Raw genomic sequence first — 15777 nt, 5'->3', positions numbered from 1 at the left:
TTCTGTCGTTTTCTCTTGCTGGTTTCTTCTTTTCTTGGCTCGCTCATAATTTTATCGCTCCCAACAGAACGCTCCCTCAAAACAATACACAGCTAACTGTCTTCGTCTCCTTCCGCTTTGTGGGTGACGTAAGCGCTTCTTTTTCGTCTGTGTTTACTGCCGGCTTGCATCCGGAAGCACGCTGTCCCGCCAAACAACGTGCAAAAACATAACGCAACTTTTTAAATTAATTAAAAGAGGCTTTGAAGCAGAAGATTTTGCCTCGATCATTTTTTGTAATCAAGTTACTCGAGGAATCGTTTCAGCCCTATGGGGCACCAAGGCAAACTTGCAACCAGGCCCGAGGGCAAGGGCCGCGTACATAAACCTACAACTGAGTACATATAACGCACATGCAAATTAAACCTTACACTGTTTGTGTGGTGTGAGAGGCGTGCTCTTGCAGGTTGAGTGCACACCTTTCAGGAAGCCAGAAGTAATGGTTTGTGATTTTACTTGCTGATATCTGAATTTATTTTGATAATTTTAGTGACTGTATTTTTTATTATTTATTTTTTACGTCTATAAGAAAACGCTACGGCAAAGTATTGCGCCTGTGTGTGTACATTTAATGCGGTAGTGAGTGAGTGAGAGCTCTAAAGAAAATGCAGCACAAGAATTTCAGGATAATTAATTTAAGTGATTGCATAAACGTTTCCTGTGACTGTGTTTGCTGTGAAACATATTTCAAATGACTTAAATTCATATCCAGATCATGAAGTATAATTGCAATAGCACCTTTTCAGGTCGGTCTACAGGAACACAGGATCTTATTAAGAGCAACGTACGCATTAGCTCACTTCTAAACATAGCTCCATCTTAGTTGTTCAGGGACACCCCTGAGCTCACTGATAACACACACACACCTTTCTCACTTTTTTTTTCAGAGAATCTGCCTGACCCAGGGAAAGCTCAGGACTTCATGAAAAAGTTTAATCAGGTTTTGGGTGAAGATGAGAAGCTGCGCCTACAGCTGGAGCAGCTAATCAGCCCAACCTGCTCCTGCAAACAGGCCGAGCAGTGTGTGGTGAGTACGTAAACAAGTGACGTGTCCAACAGACGTGTCCATCTCCAACAAAGAACAAAAAACTGGTTAAACGGCCCATGTGACTTTTGCACCTTCAGCACACATTTGCACATGGTCTACATCGTTCTGCTTGTGACTGGAAATCACTATTTCTAGCAGTTTATTTTATGTTTCCTATATTTTTACTGTTTTATCCGTATCTCATATTTTATATTAGTTATTTGAATATTTTCTTTATTTCTCTTTTTTTGTTTTAATTGCATATTCTTTATTTTTGTTTTATTTTATCTGTTATCTGGATTTTCTTTTAATCTGATCCAGTGTTCCAAGATTTCTTTAAAAGATTTCATTAAAAAGTGCATGGTTTTATATTTTATTTTACAAAATTTAGTAGTTTATTGTATTTTAGTAAATAAATAAACATTTGCCTGTATTTAAAGATGATGTAGCATTCTGCTGACATTTAAGGAATTTCATAGTGCACACATTTTTGATGCAAGAGTATTTAATCAAAAAAAAAACTCAAAAAAAAATTAATTTCAAATGCATCAGCATTACACTTAAACTCTAGTTAGTCTGACAGAATGTCCAGAATTTTACAAAAAAAAAAATTATTATTATTCTGTGTACATTTGTTTTTTTTGTCCTTCTTTACAGAGAGAGATAACACGCAAACTGACGTACCCCAAGCAACCTACAAACCCCTTCCTGGAGATGGTTAAGTTTTTGCTGGAGAGAATTGCCCCAGTGCACATCGACTCTGAAGCCATTAGGTATACCTGAAAAACCTCTAATTTCGGATGTGGTAAAAAAAAAAAGCCTATAAATGCATATTTTTATAGTTTAAACCCTCAATATGCAGCCAAATATTCTTTCAAGTTTTATTTTAAACATGGCTTAATACATTACACTTTAAAAAAAAAAAAAAAAAAAAGTGTAAGTACAGTATTGTACTGCTGTGTCTCCCGCAGTGCTGGAATGTAAAATACAGACGTTACCGCTCTATATGTACTGTTTTCTCTTTGGTAATAGTACTGTACGGTAAATACGTTAATAATTAACTGTCACAAGCTATGTTTTTCTCTACAATCGCTTTGTTTACAGTACTAAAAAACTTGCACAGTATTATTTTTGTATGGAAATTGAGCTGATTTAATTAATAAAATATTACAAAATTAGTAAATTATATACTGCCATGAAAAAGCCCCAAAATTGCGGGGGATATTAGACAATTAAATAATTTATTTAAAAATTATTAGGTAATTATCCATAGTAAGACATTTTCCCCACTCCCAGCACACTTTAATGCAACTCTTTAAATTAACTGTTCAATCAGGCTTAGTTATTTATTTATTATCTGAGACATCTACTGGTGGCAGGCTCTAACTACAGGGACTAAAACTGGTACATCTGGTTTCTGCAGTAACAGTCATTGTTTTATGCGTGTAGTGCGCTGGTGAAGCTTTTAAATAAGTCAATTGAAGGCACTGCTGATGATGATGAGGAGGGAGTTACTCCTGACACGGCCATTCGTGCTGGACTGGAACTACTTAAGGTAAGCAAACCAACTTTACCATGTCATTATTAATCACAGTTAGCGTTGTCATTTAGCACATTGTTTATTATTGACTAGTTGATAAATTATTCTAAAGCTTCTTTTTATATTGTTTTTATTATATGAAAGTGTTCTTTTAGACATTATTATTATTGTTGTTGTACTGGCAAATGCTTTGGCCATTACAAAAAGGTGTTTTTCCAGTTCCTGGTTATTATATTCATCATTTGAACTACTTTAAAGCATTAGGAAGTACAGATTTTACAAATACCTGCGTTAGCTAGATGTATTCAGCGATATTCTCTTAAGTGTTACCATAATTTGTTTTTGTGCCCCGCTCTTAGGTTTTGTCTTTCACACATCCCACATCATTCCACTCTGCTGAGACGTACGAGTCTCTTCTGCAGTGTCTCAAAATGGAGGATGATAAAGTGGCGGAAGCCGCCATCCAGATCTTCAGAAACACAGGACAGAAGATTGAGAGCGAGCTGCCTCAGATCAGATCGTATGAGAGCACTTTAGCACTTCTAGACTTTTCTGTTACACTTTACAGTAAACGTAGTTTTATCTAATTAATCCGACACACGATTTTAAGAACCACTTTTGTTTCATAAGATACTAACTCTCCTCTGTCTTTTTTTTTTTTTTTTTTTTTTTTTTTAGGACTCTTATTCCCATACTTCACCAGAAAGCCAAGCGAGGGACCCCACACCAAGCCAAACAGGCAGTGCACTGCATCCACGCAATCTTCCACAACAAAGAAGTCCAGCTGGCTCAGATATTTGAGGTGAATTTAAAACAGTATCTCTAGAAACTTTAGAATTTCTCTTTAAAAAAAACAGATTATATGAACGTTGGAGGCGCTCAGTGTTCACTTTAATGTGACGCCTGTACACCTGCTCAGTTATGCATTTATCCAATCTACAAGTCATGCGGCAGCGGTAATTTATGTACATACACAACTGCTTAAAAGTTTGGGATTACTTTTTAACTTTTTATTTATTTCTACACTGTCAAACAATGCTGAAGGCCCCCAAAATAAACAATAATCTCCTTTGAACGGTTAATATTGAGATGTATCTTCATAACGGCTCTAATCTGAGGTGCTGGTTGGTAATTGATGATTTCTGAGGCTGGTAACTCTAAATAAACTTCTCTGCAGCAGAGGTAAGTTTTGGTCTTGTTTTCCTGGAAAGGTCTTCATGAGAGACAGCTTCATCATGGGGCCTGATGGGTTTTGCAAATGCACTCAACACAATACAGTTCTTGCAAGAACTATTCCAGAACAGCCGACCTTCATGACTTCAAATAACAAATGACTGTTGTTGTAGTATAATTACTTAATTCCAAACGCATTTATAGTTTTGAAATCTCCAGTATTGTTGTAGAATGTGGAAAATAAATCACTAAACAAAAACAAAGAAATTTGCAAGTAATCCCAGACTTTTGAGCGGTCGTGTACAGGGAAAGAGCTTCAGTTAATGTACAAGTAACATAAACCAGCATTTTGTGTGAAGCTCGCAGACCGTGTGTTGTGTGAAAATCAAAAGATTTCTGAAATACTTCAACCAGCCAGCGAACATGCCGCGGTTCAAACACCCTAATCTTTTGACCCCCCACCTGTCTCCGTAGCCTTTGTCTCGGAGTCTAAACGCTGATGTCCCGGAGCAGCTGATCACTCCCCTCGTATCTCTGGGTCATATCTCCATGCTGGCTCCAGATCAGTTTGCCTCACCCATGAAGTCCATTGTAGCCAACTTTATTGTGAAGGATCTGCTGATGAACGACAGAGTGAGTGAATAAGGGGTTAATTTTTGCCTTATGTTTAGTTTTTCTTCTTTCTTTTTTTTCTAAATCGTGCTCATTTTTTGTTTTTGCCTCTTTTCTTCTTTTTCTTTTAGTCTGTGGGCAGTAAGAACGGTAGACTGTGGACAACCGATGATGAAGTTTCTCCTGAAGTGTTGGCAAAGGTGCGTTTTGCATTTGAGTACGTGGACCGTTGAAGCCTTGCAGTTTTAGTGTTTGTGTCTAAAGCTTTTACCATCTGTTTTAGGTTCAAGCCATTAAGCTGCTGGTGCGATGGTTGTTGGGGATGAAGAATAACCAGTCCAAATCGGCTAACTCCACTCTCCGACTGCTCTCCGCCATGCTGGTCAGCGAGGGAGATCTCACAGAACAGAAAAAGATCTGGTAGGCAAAGTTCAGGGGTCACAGCTGTGCACAAGAATGATAAATTAGGATCGTTTTTTTTCTGGTAGTGATTTAGTCTTAGATTCTCATAGACTAAAGTTAGGAAATATGTAATGATGTCTGTTAATGTGCAACATGAGCTAAAAAAAAAACTTGATCACCTGATCATAACCTTTATATTTCATCACCTTTGCTATGATTTTGTATTTTTTTTTTTTTTTTTTTTATAAGGGTAAATAAATTGCTTCAGTCTCTTTGATTGAAGTCTTTTTTTAATTGAAAATATAACCACATACGTGGTACAATTTTATTTATTTATTTATTTTCTTCTGCCCATTCCCCTCCCCTCCAAAATGCTTCAGTCTCTCTGGTTAAACGTTTCTCTCGTTTCTGTCTCTGCAGTAAGTCAGATATGTCCCGGCTAAGACTGGCAGCAGGCAGCGCCATTTTGAAACTCGCACAGGAGCCCTGCTACCATGATATCATTACACCAGAACAGTTCCAGCTCTGTGGACTTGTCATTAATGTGAGTAACACTGCAGTGCACCTCTTATCAATATTCACAATTATATACTATATTTTCATTGTGTTAGTAAATGTATACAATGTCAGGTATGTTGTGTGGGAGAAATAAGTCCGCCTCAGTTCACAGTCTAATACAGTGTAAAAAAAAAAAAAAAGAAGAAGAAGAATTTTGTAAACACCATGTAGCTTTGTCCCTTCCCTTGTTGAATTTATACGAGGTCAGCTGACTCGTTAGACATGTTTAAAAAGGCTTACATGCGGCAGTGTGGGGACAGAAAGATGCTGTTACCCCTCGCAGCCGGAGGTCTAGAGAGAGCTGATTATTCGAGCTCTCTGTGGGGCGGGATGAGAGGTCTAGAGAAAGATGATTGGAGCGGATAGCGCTGTCCTTCGAGTATGGTGCGTGAGTGAGCAGTTCGAAAAGATGCGACTGGCTGGAACCACGTAATAGTCTTTGGCCCTCCCGACTGAGTGGTAGTAGTAGCCTTAATGTGGGAGCCCCCTAGTGACGGGGAGGAATTGGACACAACTAAATTAGGGAGAAAATCGGGGAAAATCCAAATAAACAAATCAATAAATAAATAAATGTAAAAATCATCATTATTCACAATACAAGGAATAGCTTAAAGTTGATAGAGATGAATTAAGTGCATTACAGTGCCATACATTCTTATTTTCTTAGATGCAAAAAAGAAAAAAAAAAAGGTCTTTTAAATGACTAAGTATCAAAAAAACTATGGCACACATTAAAATAAATAATTATATTATATAAAAACAGTTTTCGTTGTGCAACTAAACTTTCAGAACTAAAAGTTTCTAAATCTACAGCTCAGGTATAACATAAACCTTTCCTGTCAATTTCTGTCATTTTTTTTCTTGCTGGTTTCTTCTTTTCTTGGCTGATTTTTTTTATCGCTCCTTTCCATTTTGCAGCCGCAACAGAATGCTCCGTCAAATCAATACACAGCTAACTGTTTGCGTCTCCTTCCGCTTTGTGGGTGACGTAAGCGCTTCTTTTTTTGTCGTTGTTTACTGGCGATCTGTAAATAAACAAATAATTGCACAAAAACATAACGCAAGCTTTTAAAAATCGGATTACTCGATCCTTAAGGAATTGTTTCAGCCCTGCACAGATGTATAACGACATATAAATGTACTTAATGTACTGCCAAATGCCTTAATGTAATGAAATGAGTTGCTGTATATGTGAATCTTACACCATTATATAGGGATATGTTTGTCCATATTTTAAAATGCTTTTAAAATCTCTTTTCTCACAGGACGAGTGTTACCAAGTTCGTCAAATATTTGCACAGAAGCTACACATGGCTCTGGTGAAGCTGCTGCTGCCCCTGGAGTACATGGCTGTGTTCGCTTTGTGCGCTAAAGACCCGGTTAAAGAGAGACGTGCCCATGCCCGACAGTGCCTACTGAAGAACATCAGTGTCCGTAGGGAGTACATCAAACAGAATCCCATGGCACAGGGTGAGGATACACACACACACACACACACACACAGATATATTATGTGTTATTGATGTTTCACGCTTCTTGAAACTTTAAAACAACCATATACAGTACAACACATTTAACATGTTTTTCAGTTGAGAAAGTGATTCAAGAAGTCATAAGCCCGATTCGGACGGGACTAGTTTTACAGGGGGGTCGTTAGAGAAATTTCTGTTTCACAGACGTACTTTGTGATTTTAATCCTGTCCGAATCTGCCATGTCTGTCTTTCTCTCACACGACCTCTGTAAAAATTCCAGAGCAAATTACCTACTGTTTTTCAGCAAACTCGGAGGTTCTCTGAGAAATCTAATCCCGTCCGAATGTGAATGTCTGTGATTGTCGAATTTGAATTTTTTCCAAAATGCGTTTTTGTTTGTTTGTTTGTTTGTTTGTTTTTTTGGACGAGGTGAAATACCGTACTATCACTAGCGCGCCGGTATTCAAGTTTGCGCAACAATAATGGTTGTAGATATGGACATGTGATCTTGTGCAACGCCCACATGTATAACACAGACATTCCTACCTCCGTAATAAACACGGAGATGTTAGTCCCATTCAAATGCATACATGAAATGACAGACGTCGTCTGAAAAAAACTTAAACGTTGTTTGGAAAACTAGTCCCGTCCGAATAGGGCTATAGTTTACATCATGGAGATGTTTGCTGTTTGTTTCCAGATGATTTATTTCCTCACACGTTTCTTACTCATTTCTCTTTTTGACACATCTTTTTAATTCTGTAAAGCTGCTTTGTGACAGTGATGTTCATTGTTAAAGGCACTATATAGGACAAAGGCCCTAAACCCTCAACTGCTCAGATGTGTAATGAGATAAAAATGTAAGTCGCTCTGGATAAGAGCGTCTGCCAAATGCCTAAATGTAAATATAAATAACACTGAACCGAATAGTCTTATTTGCAAAAATACAAAAAGGGATCTAAAGGTGTCAGTACAGGGGTCCTGCCGTCTTCTTTTTGGGGCAAACATTTATTTCCCCCCTAACCGCTCTCCCATGAAAGTAGGGAAGCTCCGTGCCAGTGTTGGCTATCTAAAATATTTCTGCTGTTTTCTAAAATGTTTCTGCATATGTTTCAGACATTGACAGAGTTGGCAAATTGATGTTTTCTTTTATATATACGGATGCAATTTCCTGGCCAATAAAATGGAGCAGGAATTAATGATCAGATAAAAGTCTTTGGCTTTTCAACTAGGCACAACTGCATATAATAAAACATCATTTTCTGCCTTTTTTTTTAGGGTAAGAAAATCTAAGTGCTTCCATCGCTGGTTGACTTTGTAAAAAAGCACATCAAACTCCTTTTGAAAGACATTTCTACAACAGGGTATTGGGGCCAATATGGGATTGTAAAAAAAAATTTTTTTAAGAGTTGGAAGAGGAGAAGCAGTGAATTTCCTGAAATGTACTAAAATATATTACAAGCACTTCATATGTTTCAAAGGCTTTTATCGACAGTTACTTGAGTTTCCAGGCCATGGACCCAAAATTTCAATGTTTTGGTCCCCGAGCTACTTAGTTATCTCTCTTGTCCTATGGCATGGTGCTCCATCATGCTGGAAAATGATGCATGTTCTTCACAACGCACAAATGCATTGTTCTTCACCAAACTGTTGTTAGATTGTTGGAAGAAGTTGCTGTTGGAGGGTGTTTTGGTACCATTCTTTATTCATGGCTGTGTTTTGGGGCAAAATTGTGAGTGGGCCCATTCCCTTGGATGAGAAGCAACCCCACACATGAATGGTCTCAGGATGCTTTACTGTTGGCATGACACAGGACTTCTCCGGACAAGCCTTTTTCCGGATGCCCCAAACAATCGGAATGAGGCTTCATCAGAGAATATGACTTTGCCCCAGTCCTCAGCAGTCCATTCACCATACTTTCTGCAGAAGATCAATCTGTTCCTGATGTTTTTTTGGAGAAAAGTGGCTTCTTTGCTGTCCTTCTTGACATCAGGCCATCTTCCAAAAGTCTCACTATGCATGCAGATGCGCTCACACCTGCCTGCTGCCATTCCTGAACAAGCTCTGCACTGGTGGCACTCCGATCCTGCTGCTGAATCCTCTTTAGGAGACGATCCTAGCGCTTGCTGGATTTTCTTGGACGCACTGAAGCCTTCTTTACAAGAATTGAAGTTCTTGATGATCCTAAAAATTGTTGATTTAGGTGCAATCTTAGTAGCCACAATGTCCTTGCCTGTGAAGCCATTTTTATGCAACGCAATGGTGGCTGCACGCGTTTCTTTGCAGGTCACCATGGTTAACAATGGAAGAACAATGATTTCAAGCATCACCCTCCTTTTAACATGTCAAGGTCCTTTAATGACAGCAATGAAATGTGTGTATGTATGTGTATATGTGTGTATGTGTGTGTGTGTATATATATATATATATGTATATATATATATATATATATATATATATATATATATATATATATATATAGATAGAGAGAGAGAGAGAGAGAGAGAGAGAGATATATATATATATATATATATATATATATATATATAGAGAGAGAGAGAGAGAGAGAGATGTGTGTATACAAGGTTTCTTTGCTTGATGAAAGAAACTACGATTATTTAGGATCAATATGAGGTTTTTGAAAATTATTTAAAGGGAGGGGCAGGAAATGTATGAGTTTAAAACTCAAAATCTTCAACTTGAAATGCTGAGGGTTTTTTTCCTCAAATTTCGACGACTTTTTTCTTTTAAATCCTATATTGGCTGCCATAAATACTATGTCGTACATTTTAAGAATAGCAGTGTCGGTCTAATATCTCTCTTATGAGGAGTTTACTTTACACAGAGATGCTGTACATGCAAAGCAGTACGAAGGGTTAGCATGCTAGCAAAACAGTAGCAAGTGTATCTCATCATGTGCTTCAGATGCAGGACGTTCCATAAAGTTATGTTCACTGGAACTCTGGACAACGCCAGGTCTGACTAAGTGCATCCCTAATATGTTGCTGCCCAGGACACATCTTAATGTATTTGTATTCACACCCAGAACACCTAAAAAAAATTTAAAAAAAAAAACTCAGGCATAACTGACTGTAAGTGTTCAGAACTAATTCTACAGACGTGAATGCAAACAGCTCACACGGGTGGCATGTTGGTGCCAAGTGTGAATAAGGCCATTGTTGAACTTTTATTGTACCAATCAAATTATTTTAGCAACTTCTTTTGAATACAGTGGTAAAACGTAAACACACCTTGTGTCCTCCATGTTATTTTACAGAGAAGCTCCTGTCCCTTTTGCCGGAGTATGTGGTGCCGTACATGATCCACTTGCTGGCACACGATCCGGACTTCACAAAACCACAAGACTTCGAACAGCTCAGAGATATTAAAGAGTGAGCGCTCCTCATACACTTCCATGTACAGAGATCACCGAGATGTGTTGCTATGATGATGTCTGACCACTTCAGAGGGGTGGTGTGGTGTTTTAACCTTCATCTCTCTCTCTCGCTGACTCGTACCAGGTGTTTGTGGTTCATGTTGGAGGTGCTGATGACGAAGAATGAGAACAACAGTCATTCATTTTTAAGGAAGATGGTGGAAAACATCAAACAGACAAAAGATGCTCAAGCACCTGATGATCCTAAAGCCAATGAGGTCAGCGAGCTTCAATGTCCTGTTGCGTTCTTTATGCACACACATAACATATGATCTTTTTTTTTCTTTACTTGAAGTTCTTTGAGATGGTTTTCATTTTGTTTCTCTTATTGTCAATAGAAACTGTACATCGTTTGTGACGTGGCACTGTTCGTCATCACAAATAAGAGTACTTCCTGTCACTTGGACTCACCCAAAGACCCTGTGCTGCCCATCAAGTTCTTTACTCCACCTGATAAGGTAGTAGTTTCTTCATAATTGAACAGCATTTAATTTAACAATGATGCATTTTCAAACCGTTGAGAAATTATGCGCGCACACAATGTCCAGGGGAATTAAATAACATATACTAGTAAACTAGTTACATTAAACTAGTCATGTACTCAAGGCTCAAGCATTCCTGCACTGGCCGGGGTCACAAAGGGGTAACGGGGAGGCACGCACCTTTTAAGACACTTATGTCAAATTTGTCTCCTTAATAACTGCTTCTGTGTCATTCCAAATTTTCTTTGATCAGTTTGTCTTGTGTTTTAACTGCTAACATGAACTACAAAGATAACGAGCTTCTAACACAAGGCTTGAATCCCAAATCCCTCTTTCACCCCTGAACAAGAGCACCGCAGGACTAACGAAAATCCTGCTTACGAATTTCTGCGGATATGAACGGACCGCAGATCTACTTCTGGTTCAATGACGGAAGTAGCTCACACGTATTCTACAAAAAAAATAGACACTGCATATATATTGGTATTTGCTGCAATGCAAACAGGGACATTTATCCCAGGACGAACACTAAAATTGAAAATAGCTGACAAAATAAACACAAACATAGGCTGCAAAGTATAAGATTTACTTTGTCAGACTTACGAACATGCTCCCGGAACAGAATTCGTTCGTAAGTCAGGGACTTGCCCAGAACAGATAGTTAGCTGTTAATTAGAATGCTTGAAACATCAGGATTATTTAATGTTGCCTGCACAGCATTTTATAAACTATACTATTGTGGCTGGCTTCGTGTCTCAAACACATCCTGGCCTTCACCTGCTTTTTTTAGGGAAGAGAAATGAAATAAAAACACTAAGAGTTGTTGTCTTACTCCCTGTAGGACTTCATCAACGATAAGGACTATCTCTCTGCTGAGGCCAGAACCGTCCTGCTTACTGGAAAAATTCAGGTGAGCTCCAGATGTGGCAGATAATGTGATTTACATGCTACTTGATATCTCTCTCTCTCTCTCTCTCTATATATATATATATATATATATATATATAAAAATACAGGTCCTTCTCAAAAAATTAGCATATTGTGATAAAGTTCATTATTTTCTGTAATGTACTGATAAACATTAGAATTTCATATTTTTCAGATTCATTACACACAACTGAAGTAGTTCAAGCCTTCTAATTGTTTTAATATAGATGATTTTGGCATACAGCTCATGAAAACCCAAAATTCCTATCTAAAAAAATTAGCATATTTCATCCGACCAATAAAAGAAAAGTGTTTTTAATACAAAGAAATTCAACCTTCAAATAATTATGTTCAGTTATGCACTCAATACTTGGTCGGGAATCCTTTTGCAGAAATGACTGCTTCAATGCGGCGTGGCATGGAGGCAATCAGCCTGTGGCACTGCTGAGGTGTTATGGAGGCCCAGGATGCTTCGATAGCGGCCTTAAGCTCATCTAGAGTGTTGGGTCTTGCGTCTCTCAACTTTCTCTTCACAATATCCCACAGATTCTCTATGGGGTTCAGGTCAGGAGATTTGGCAGGCCAATTGAGCACAGTAATACCATGGTCAGTAAACTATTTACCAGTGGTTTTGGCACTGTGAGCAGGTGCCAGGTGATGCTGAAAAATGAAATCTTCATTTCCATAAAGCCTTTTAGCAGATGGAAGCATGAAGTGCCCCAAAACCTCATGATAGCTAGCTGCATTGACCCTGCCCTTGATAAAACACAGTGGACCAACACCAGCAGCTGACATGGCACCCCAGACCATCACTGACTGTGGGTACTTGACACTGGACTTCAGGCATTTTGGCATTTCCCTCTCCCTAGTCTTCCTCCAGACTCTGGCACCTTGATTTCCGAATGACATGCAAAATTTGCTTTTACCCGGAAAAAGTACTTTGGACCACTGAGCAACAGTCCAGTGCTGCTTCTCTGTAGCCCAGGTCAGGCGCTTCTGCCGCTGTTTCTGGTTCAAAAGTGGCTTGACCTGAGGAATGCGGCACCTGTAGCCCATTTCCTGCACACGCCTGTACACGGTGGCTCTGGATGTTTCTACTCCATACTCAGTCCACTGCTTCCGCAGGTCCCCCAAGGTCTGGAATCGGTCCTTCTCCGCAATCTTCCTCAGGGTCCGGTCACCTCTTCTCGTTGTGCAGCGTTTTCTGCCACACTTTTTCCTTCCCCACAGACTTCCCACTGAGGTGCCTTGATACAGCGCTCTGGGAACAGCCTATTCATTCAGAAATTTCTTTGTGTCTTACCCTCTTGCTTGAGGGTGTCAATGGTGGCCTTCTGGACAGCAGTCAGGTCGGCAGTCTTACCCATGATTGCGGTTTTGAGTAATGAACCAGGCTGGGAGTTTTTAAAAGCCTCAGGAATCTTTTGCAGGTGTTTAGAGTTAATTAGTTGATTCAGATGATTAGGTTAATAGCTCGTTTAGAGAACCTTTTCATGATATGCTAATTTTTGGAGATAGGAATTTTGGGTTTTCATGAGCTGTATGCCAAAATCATCAATTAAAACAATAAAAGGCTTGAACTACTTCAGTTGTGTGTAATGAATCTAAAATATATGAAAGTCTAATGTTTATCAGTACATTACAGAAAATAATGTACTTTATCACAATATGCTAATTTTTTGAGAAGGACCTGTATATAAACATACAACATACATTTAAGTCATGATTTGTGAGCAGTTTATAATACCGAGCTATCAATGAAATGGCATTATAAATAAGGGTCTCTGACTTGCTACTACTCTTCAGTTTTACTAACAAATGTATTGGTTTCTTTTATTACAGCAACAGCCGAAGCAGACAGGAGTGTTAGGAGCCGTGAACAAGCCTTTAGTGGTAACTACAGTACGCAGACCTTATACTAAAAGCACGGTTTCCAACACGGGAAGCAACGCCAGCACCAACTCTCAGCCCATCTCTCCAGCAACTCCTAAGAACAAGTATGGAACCAAGTTTTTACATTTAAAACCTTATTGACATGCATAACATGCTAACATGTTTGACAATTTTCAGAGATTAACACATTAAGATGATTTTGTAGTTTCTTTGAGCCCACTACCATGAAAAACACTCACCTTCTTTATCTTTCCTCCTGATTAAGGGACGTGGGTTCTAATGCATCAGAGGCAGGAGCACGAGAGAATGAGGAGAACCCACAGATTGTGAAAGCAGACGGCGGGAAGAAGGTGAGTTTATTCATAAAGTGGCAAAGATCCAAACGCGCACATTATTTGCAGTATTTTGCTCCTTTCTATCTTTGGAATTGGTTGCAAATGTGCATAGTATAAAAAGTCCACGTACTTAAATTGTTGCTAAGTGGTAGTTAATCATATGAGAAATTTTCAGAAAATTGAAAGACCATGTCTATTGTATACTAGAGATAATGGTTTAAAAAATTTGCCTGCGGAAGAGGGAAGAAATGAGACTTTAAGTCTCCCTCACCTTGTTGTCAGGAACATCAGCGCAGGCTTTTTCAGGCTCAAACAATATCCAATGTTTAGCTACGGTTTTCCAGTCCTATAAAACATCTGACTGTGGTTAAAGAATACTGGAGCAGATCATACAGAAATTGTGTGGCCTCAGGTCGTCGGGTCCTGTGTATCTGTCAGTCTGGACTGTTTGGGGACCAGGTCAGAATTTAACAAGAAAAGATCCTAAGTCCTGTTAAAAGATGTAATTATACAAAGTGCCCGCCATGCAAGTGCTTGGTTTGTAGTGTTATCACATCGTCTATTAATTAATTATCATCATCTGACCAGGCAGATTTGAAGAATCACATGAATGATTACATAAATGATTAACTAATAAATCGTTTTTATATAAAAAAAATTTTTTTTAAAAACCCACATTGTTCTGCCTTACATATTTTCTAAACAATTAACACGATCCATCTAGAGCTTTTGGATCACTAACCAGTTATATGCTGTTTTTTGCTGTTGTTGAGGAGGAATAGTTTGTTTTTAAGGAGCAGCAGTACACACTCAAAATAGAAACAGTGCATGCACTTGTGATCAGAGCTCCTTAGTGTGTTGGCGGTCAGGGCGAGATGTTGGGCTTAAGTTAATATTTTTTTCTAAATAACTGAAAACACACATTTTTCTGTCTTGCACACTGTTATTCGGCAGGGTGTCAGTAAAGCTTTACTGGCTTTATACTCAGTAAAGATTAATGTAGAATCTGCTTCTGCTGAACAGCCGTTTCTCCTCATCTCGCCGTTTGTACCCATTAATCAGGTTGTGTGTTTGTTTCAGGCTAGTTCAACTGTTCAATTTATCTGCATTTTCTTTTCTTTCTCTCTCTCTGTCTCAGGAGGAAGCAACAACGCCGGCCCAGGCGAGCGGGAGGAAGCGCAACGCTCCGGCGTCCGAGGGAACGGAGAACAGCGTCACCCCGAACCCTGTCGCGGCGTCACAGCCTCCCCCTAACAAACCCCGCCGAGGGAGACCCCCAAAAAACCCAGCAGCAGCAGCCAATAAAGACAAAGAGGTCACGACTACACCTGGGAGCGGAGCGGGGCGGGGCAGAAAGAGGGCGACACCCTCCCAGGATTCTACCTCGACAGGCTCAGCTGAACCAATCAGTGGCAAGATACCAAAACAACAAAAAGAAACAGATTCCAAGCGGGCAGGACAACAGAGGCAGATTGACCTACAGAGGTAAATAAACTTTTGTTTTTGTTTATATTCCCAGTGTAGTGTCAGGTTTTACTTTATTGTTTAGGTTTATTGCAATTGAAAGTAAACACGATTGTAATTATGTGACTGTGGCTACAGGCGCCTTTTCCCAAAAGCGACGAGGCTAGCTAAACCTGATGAAAGTCTGTTCAGCCATAAAGTCCAACATCAGCTAGCATATGGAAGTGAAGGAGAAACGGAGAGAGATCCGTTATCGAGCCCAGACGGCTTCCTTTCTGTCAGTCAGTTAGTTGAGAAACAGGGCAAACCCACCAGCTCGGAGCAACCGAGAAAGACAGGAGGAGAAGGAGGAAGTGTCCATGGAGCAGGAAAGGAGCAGCTGGCAGTGAGTTTCAGACAGGTTACAAGATGATAAA

General features: G+C 39.2%; 1 protein-coding gene across 3 annotated transcripts in view; it reads left to right on the top strand.

The window, feature by feature from the left end:
• The window catches only part of pds5a (PDS5 cohesin associated factor A), a 32558-nt gene that overhangs the window by 16241 nt on the left and 540 nt on the right, over window positions 1–15777 (top strand). For 2 of the 3 annotated variants that reach the window (XM_053479623.1, XM_053479622.1), the window contains exons 16-32: window positions 927–1066; window positions 1724–1839; window positions 2516–2621; window positions 2966–3126; window positions 3285–3408; window positions 4254–4412; window positions 4523–4591; window positions 4675–4811; window positions 5214–5337; window positions 6617–6821; window positions 10102–10216; window positions 10346–10478; window positions 10599–10718; window positions 11584–11652; window positions 13512–13666; window positions 13828–13912; window positions 15036–15382. In XM_053479623.1, the coding sequence (XP_053335598.1) occupies window positions 927–1066; window positions 1724–1839; window positions 2516–2621; window positions 2966–3126; window positions 3285–3408; window positions 4254–4412; window positions 4523–4591; window positions 4675–4811; window positions 5214–5337; window positions 6617–6821; window positions 10102–10216; window positions 10346–10478; window positions 10599–10718; window positions 11584–11652; window positions 13512–13666; window positions 13828–13912; window positions 15036–15382 (2365 nt within the window). Of the gene's footprint in view, window positions 1–926; window positions 1067–1723; window positions 1840–2515; window positions 2622–2965; window positions 3127–3284; window positions 3409–4253; window positions 4413–4522; window positions 4592–4674; window positions 4812–5213; window positions 5338–6616; window positions 6822–10101; window positions 10217–10345; window positions 10479–10598; window positions 10719–11583; window positions 11653–13511; window positions 13667–13827; window positions 13913–15035; window positions 15383–15499; window positions 15747–15777 lie in introns of all 3 variants that reach the window. The other variant, XM_053479625.1, reaches the window with a different exon arrangement.

This window comes from Clarias gariepinus, chromosome 20, assembly GCF_024256425.1.
Source record: "Clarias gariepinus isolate MV-2021 ecotype Netherlands chromosome 20, CGAR_prim_01v2, whole genome shotgun sequence".
NCBI lineage: Eukaryota > Metazoa > Chordata > Actinopteri > Siluriformes > Clariidae > Clarias > Clarias gariepinus.
The sequence above is the reverse complement of the archived record's forward strand: the minus strand, read 5'-3'. Positions and strand labels throughout refer to the sequence as shown.